The 6,838-nt window shown below is 46.7% G+C and overlaps 2 protein-coding genes across 2 annotated transcripts; one reads left to right on the forward strand and one right to left on the reverse strand.

The window, feature by feature from the left end:
- The first annotated feature begins 309 nt into the window (after positions 1-309).
- LOC127307140 (C-terminal binding protein AN) lies at positions 310-4,657 on the forward strand. Its single transcript, XM_051337846.2, has 7 exons — positions 310-979; positions 1,657-1,825; positions 1,951-2,081; positions 2,578-3,348; positions 3,466-3,513; positions 3,866-3,982; positions 4,252-4,657. The coding sequence occupies exons 1-7, from the start codon at positions 380-382 to the stop codon at positions 4,324-4,326; spliced, it is 1,911 nt and encodes a 636-aa protein (XP_051193806.1). The 5' UTR covers positions 310-379; the 3' UTR covers positions 4,327-4,657.
- LOC127307147 (uncharacterized) lies at positions 4,541-5,404 on the reverse strand. The gene has a single exon (XM_051337853.2). It carries the CDS (start codon positions 5,332-5,334, stop codon positions 4,648-4,650), a length of 687 nt encoding a protein of 228 aa, XP_051193813.1. The 5' UTR covers positions 5,335-5,404; the 3' UTR covers positions 4,541-4,647.
- Between the last annotated feature and the right edge of the window lie 1,434 nt (positions 5,405-6,838).

The raw sequence follows: 6,838 nt of genomic DNA on the forward strand, positions 1-6,838 counted from the left end.
TGGGATACAAGTTATGGGACTAATTTTGTTCGTTTTGCAATAGGTGGGACTAATTTGCATCCGGGTTGCAAGATGTGGGACTAAAATGTACTACCTCTGTCCGGATTTAATTGACTTCTATCAATGTGTTATTTGTTCATTAGCCTTCTCTTCCCCACGTCAATTAAATAGGAACGGAGGATACATCAGTAATTAAGCACGTCTTTTCCTCTTTTTTTTTTTTTGACATGAAGCACCTCTTTTCCTAGTTCTTGGGCAAAACCGTCCAAAACGCCCCAGTGTGTACTGTGTAGTGAGTTTGGTCAGTGGTTTGGCTACTGTCCTCTTCTCTACTTTCTGATCCGAGACGCGAGACACTCTGCAGCCGAGCGGCCCAAACATGCTGCGCGGCCCGGCCCACCCCATGCCGGCGACCGCCGCCGCCGCCGCCGGCGGGCAGCCGCTGGTGGTGACGCTCAACTGCCTCGAGGACCCGTCGGTGGAGCGGGACGCGCTGGCTGGCGCGGCGGCCGTGGAGCACGCGCCGCTCTCCGCGCTCTCCTCGGGCCACGTGGAGTCCGCCGCGGTCGTGCTCCTCACCTCGCTCGCCTTCCTCCCGCGCGCCGCGCAGCGCCGGCTCCGGCCATGGCAGCTGCTGCTGTGCCTGGGATCGCCCGACCGCGCAGCGGACGCCGCCGCGGCCGCTGAGCTCGGCCTCCGTCTCGTCCACGTCGACGCCAACCGCGCCGAGGAGATCGCTGACACGGTCATGGCGCTCTTCCTCGGCCTCCTCCGCCGCACCCACCTGCTTTCCGGGCACGCGTCCTCCTCCGCGCCGTCCGCCGCGTGGCTCGGCTCCGTCCAGCCGCTGTGCCGCGGCATGCGGCGCTGCCGTGGGCTCGTACTCGGCATCGTCGGCGTCAACGCCGCCGCGCGGTGCCTCGCCACACGCAGCCTCGCCTTCCGCATGAGCGTGCTCTACTTCGATCCGCTCTACGAGGTGCCGGATCCGCTATCTGTGCCCTTATAACCTGTGATCTGCTAGCCGCTTACTTCTAAATTGCTCTTTGAACTTGCACTTCTGCTGTTAGTTTTCTAATTCTAGGGTTCAACTGTGTGTCTTGCGCGTTGCTAGTTTAGTTGATTCTCAAGAGTCGATAGTAGCTGATTGTCCGAAAATATGCTACATTTGTTTCGTAATATATGTAATCAGTTTCTTTGGCATCCGTTCTAGCCTCCTGCTAGTTATGACTTGTGAGCATCTTGCCAGGATACTGTCCCATCTTTTTGTACTAAAGCTAAATCATTTGCATGTATTTGTTGGCCAGTGACTTTTCGGTATAAGATTCAGTAAAGATGATCAGACAGTCTGAAATTCTTTGATACACTGTATGCCCTTTCAAGATGAGTGATCTGATCCCCTAGTATTGAGATCTAAAAACTCATTTTTTAAAAATTCACAACAAGCCGACTGGCGAGTAGTTTATGGTCTTAAATGATCACTTTAAATTGGTGTGCTCTTAATTTAATGGTTAAATTATAAACTTTCTATTCAGATATTGTTGTATTTGCCCAAGTTGGTACTCACCCAAGAAATTTATTAGCTATGATTATGTTTCTTTACCATAGAACAAACTGTAAACAATACAAGTATGTAATGTTCAACATTTTGTGAAGGGTGCTGGCAAAACAAGGAGGCCTTCTATTGTATTTCCTTCTGCTGCCAGAAGAATGGATACTCTGAATGATTTATTGGCAGCAAGCGACCTTGTTTCACTCCACTGTACGTTAACAAATGATACAACAAACATACTTAGTGCTGAGCGCCTGCAGCACATAAAACCTGGTAAAATAGTTTCTTTCTCATTTCCATTTTCCCGTTTCGCTCTCTATTTTGGCTTTCACATGCTTACCTGTTTTCTTAGTTCATAGTAGATCACTCTCTGATTGAAAATCTTTTGAGTCTTGCAGGAGCTTTCATTGTCAATACCAGTAGCTGCCAGCTGATAGATGACTGTGCACTGAAACAACTCTTGCTCGATGGCACTATAGCCGGATGCGCATTGGATGGTGCTGAAGGTCCACAATGGATGGAAGCATGGGTATGGAACTTACATCTGGCTACAATCGATTTTGTTCAAAGGACAAGTATTTAGGGCCGGAGGAGTACATAAAACAATGTCATCCTATAGAAGTATAGATTGATCGGTTCTTCCCAGTGCGCCTTTTTTGAGATTCAATTTCTTTACATAGGAAAAGTTGAGTTGTTCTATCGTGACACTGTTACAGTTTCTAGTTCACCAATTGCAGAAGGTGCTCCTTGTTAACGTAATTACATTCCTCAGTGAGGTTAGGGAAAATAATGCAATTGATGTTTTCTACTTCACAGTGGTACAGACTATATGGTCAGCCAGTTGATCTGCCTGTTAATTCCAAAAGATACACAGCTGATGCCCTCTTTAGTTTGGTTGCTCTACGCATGTACTATGACTGCTGTACTATGTACTTTAGCATCATGATTATATCCAGAAGAGCATGTTCTACCACAAATTAAATGGATGATTAGGAACTAAACATGTTTTTATTGGTCATTAATAGGTACATGAGATGCCAAATGTGTTAATTCTTCCTCGAAGTGCAGACTACAGTGAAGAAGTGTGGATGGAAATTAGAGAGAAAGCAATCGCAATATTACAGTCCTTTTTCTTTGATGGCATTGTTCCAAACAATGCTATTTCTGATGACGATGAAGCATTAAGTGAAGTTGGTTGTGAAGATGATCAGCTATATAAACAGGCAAATGAACACGAACAGCAGACAGATGAAAGCCAACTGACTCTAGAGTGTGACAAGAGAAGAGCTATCTACAAGCCAGAAGTCCCTGAAGCTTCAGCGTCGTCCCAAAATATTGGCTCCAGATCAGAAGGGAGACGCAGCCGATCTGGGAAGAAAGGGAAAAAGAGACCTGCACGGCGCAGATCGCAACAGAAGATGGATGAGTTATCAACTGTGGAGAGTGGAAGTAATTATTCTTCACGTAGAGAGGATGATACCATAATGAGTGGTAGGGATCAGGTGTTAAGTTCCAGTTCACGATTTGCTTCCCCTGAGGACTCCAAAAATAAGCTCAGGTCTTCTGCTGAATCTCCAATGGAAATAATTTCTGAACACAAGTTATCTGGAGGGCTTGGTAGAAAGCCTCCCGAGAGGCTCAAAGATGGCTTTGTTGTTGCCCTAAGGACAAGAGATAATTCGGGTTTCCATGTTTCAAGAGAAAGAGTTGCTGGTGGTGGCTGGTATCTTGATGTTGTGTCAAATGCTACAAAGAGAGATCCTGCTGCTCAGTTCCTAATCACATTTAAAAATAAGGTGGCACTTAGTTTTCCCTTTTTCTTTGCTTTGCTGTTAATTAACATGTCAGGTAGTTTGCTTGGATGTTGTACAAATACAAATACATGTATTTATGGTCAGACTTGCACTTTGCAGGATACGATGGGACTCCGATCTTTCGTTGCTGCGGGCAAACTATTGCAGGTAATAATACCCTGTTCAGTTAGTGCTCTCACTCCCTGGGGATTTTTGTGAGAGCTGCATATAGTAGTACTGAAATTAAAGATTATACTTGGCGTACTTCTGTGCATAAACTTTTACAATAGATGAAATCTAACATCTAAACTCAGCTCACGTCATTCAATTTATTTTTAATGGTTTTGAAATGCTCATTCCATGTTCGACTCCGTTGCTGGAGGTTTTAGGAGTTTGTAAACAGAATTACCGATTTGTTCATACATTTCACAATCCCTGTATAATTTTCGTTGTTTGAAGTGAAAAGATTCATCTGGATTGCTGATTTACTACGTTTAACTGTCTTTTAACTTGTCTTCAGGTTAATAAGAAGTCGGAGCTTGTTTTTGCCAATCATGCTTTTGATGTTTGGGAGAGCTGGACGCTAGAAGGATCTTTGCTGGAATGTTGCAGACTGGTCAACCACAGAAATTCTTCGGTATGGCCACTTATTTATCACCATTTTTTGCACATTCATGTTCTGGAGAACAGTACTATCAATATTTGATGTGGATCTTGTTCGGTATGTGCAAAAATTTCAGAATTAAGATCCACATCAAATATTGATAGTACTGTTCTCCACTTTTATTTATCACAAAAAAGAGAGTGTCCATTCATGTTCTGGACCAGGATGTTCCACTTTCATTGACTTCTAGGAACATGAACGGTTGTGTTTTGTAGTTTCCTGATGGTTTAAACTGTCTGCAGGCTGTATTGGAGGTCTACATTGAAATCCTCGCAGCCGTGAGCGAAGAAGATGGCGTCACCAGGTGGCTCGATTGATCAATGATCCACCTGCCTTATAGGACAATTAAAACAACTGACTCTGTGTTGTATTCTGGCTGGTCTGGGTTTGTCCAAGTTTACTCTATTCTCTTGCCAAATGATCACTTTTGGCCATTCTGTTCCAGACATCTTGCAGAGCCACTGTGAATTGTTTCATAGTTTTGGTGCTGTAGTCATGTATGAGTATCCAGTGTGAACGGCACGCGTGCTATTTCCAGTGGAGAATCTAGCCTAGTATTTCACACCCTGAACTTGTGAAGAATTACATTACACACTCGCAAAAGATTCAGTCTGTAGCATTCAAGTCGCAGTAATCAGTTATTCCTCATCCTTTTTGTCATCTTCCTTCCATAGCTCGGGCCAGTTGGTCTGGAGCTCGTCGATGCCGAGCAGCGAGCCTTCCTTATCCGGGTCCCAGCTCGTCGACAGCGTGCCGTAGGCGATCCCTCCCGCCGACGTGCCGAAGGAGAGGAGGATGGTGAGCAGCTGCACCCACGACGGCACCTCCACCCCGCCCCCGCGCTTGAGCGCGTCGTAGATGTTGAGGAGGGCGACGCCCGACGCCATGGGGATGCCCACCGTGAACAGGATCCGCTTGAGGATGCGGTCGAACACCACCTGCGGTATCTCGTCGTCGTCATTGCCGCCGCCGCCGCCGTCCACCTCGCGGGCGGCCTCGACGAGCGACTCCTTCAGGAGGAGCTGCTGCTGCTCCTCCCGCTCCCGTAGCCGCTGCTGCTGCCGCAGCTTCTCTTTGCGGCTCGTCTTCTTCAAGCTGGGCGGCGCGTTCGTGCTTGCGCTGTCCGCGGCTGGTGTGTCGACGCCGCTGCCGTTCCCGTTGCCGGCTGCGCGTAGTCGCCGGGATGGGGCTGGTTGTCGTTTGGAGGGCGCTGCGTGAGGTGGTGAGAGCATGGACGTGGCGGGGGAGCAGTGCATCCATGGATGATGGGGGTGTGGGGTGGGGTGAGGTGGCTGGAGAGCCGCTTGGTGGAGCAAGGCGGCCATGCTCGCCGCCGGTGGATTGGTAAGGGGCGACCAGCTGCTCCCCTCTCGGTCTCTGGCGATTTAGCCTTATCTTCATGGCCTCATGTGCAAGTGGTGGCGCGCAAGTGCGTTCTCGGTGTGTTTCTGAGTTGGGTGCCACGTGGACGAGTTCCACAAGAAATATCCAGGGAAATTGCATAAACCACCGGGTGCATAAACTACTCGTTTATACTACCTGATTTTTCTAAATCTGGATGTATCTAGACGTTATTAGTGTTTAGATACATCCACATTTAGACAAACCTTAGACATTATTTCTAGACGGAGGGAGTATGTTTTTTCCACAAGGACTATTCATGTAGTACATGTCTAAATATCACATTAAGCTGATTAACAACACATATAATGATTGAGGCCAGTGGCCGACCCAGAAAAATATATGAGTGGCGGCAAATCAAATGAGCGGAGGCATTTCTTGTACGAATTTACAAAATCTGAAGAAATTTTAGTCAAATATGAATAAAAACTAGAGGAATTCAACATTTTAAGTGGGGGCGCATGCCCCCACTGAGCTACACCTGGGTCCACCCCTGATTGAGGCCCGCATGTAATCATCTAACAATGCACGGTAACTAGTTTGGAAATTTTTGTAATATCTTGAAGTTCTCAAAAGAAATTGTGACATTTTTGAACTTTTCAAAATAAAATTATAAATCCAGTTTGCGCTACAATATGAATGTGAAATCATAGGTCTAAAACATCAAGACAGCACAAGATCATGCATGTCAGCGGCTAGAACACATAACTCACATAATCTTTCGCAGAAAAAATATCACATAAAGTCCGAGAGGATTGAGATGAACATTACGAGGTGCTGGAGTTGCCATCGTCGCCTGCTTGTTGCAGGCGTGAAGCAGCGAGGTCGTGGACGGCACTGCCCTCTCCCGATTGGTGGAGATGAGGGAATATGGGGAGCAACTTTGGCAGATCGTGAACTGATCGATCGTCTACGGGCTTCTCACCCTTTTATATGGCGCGGTACAACTGGGGACCAAACCATTGAGTTGGTTTTAGTGCCCCCGATCGGGATGCGTAGGAAGAGGTCACGTACTGGAAAAGCTCCTGGACGTTGGTCCTATGGGCCCTCCTTTTTATCAACGTTATTTGCTTTTGACTATCTTATATTATCGTTAACGGAACCTGACAGTCATTATTGAACCAACACTTAAGTGAAAGATCGACGTGGATATTTTGGATAACGTGGGAATTTACGTGAAAATGTGGTGTGAGTTGTTTTGAACTTACCTGAGTAAGTCGTGGATTTGCGTTCATACTGGTTATTTCTTGTGTTCACTTTCAGGTGTTTGCCGAAGATTGAGGCACATGGTTGATGACGAGATCGAGGGACGAAGCTTAGGAGAAGCTGAGATCGATGGATCAAGGTCGGGCGACACGTTCGTGAATGAACAATGCAAGTGAACACTGTGATGATCTGGGAGAGCTCATGTTTGTCGTACATACTTTG

The sequence above is a fragment of the Lolium perenne genome, chromosome 1 (assembly GCF_019359855.2).
Source record: "Lolium perenne isolate Kyuss_39 chromosome 1, Kyuss_2.0, whole genome shotgun sequence".
Lineage (NCBI taxonomy): Eukaryota > Viridiplantae > Streptophyta > Magnoliopsida > Poales > Poaceae > Lolium > Lolium perenne.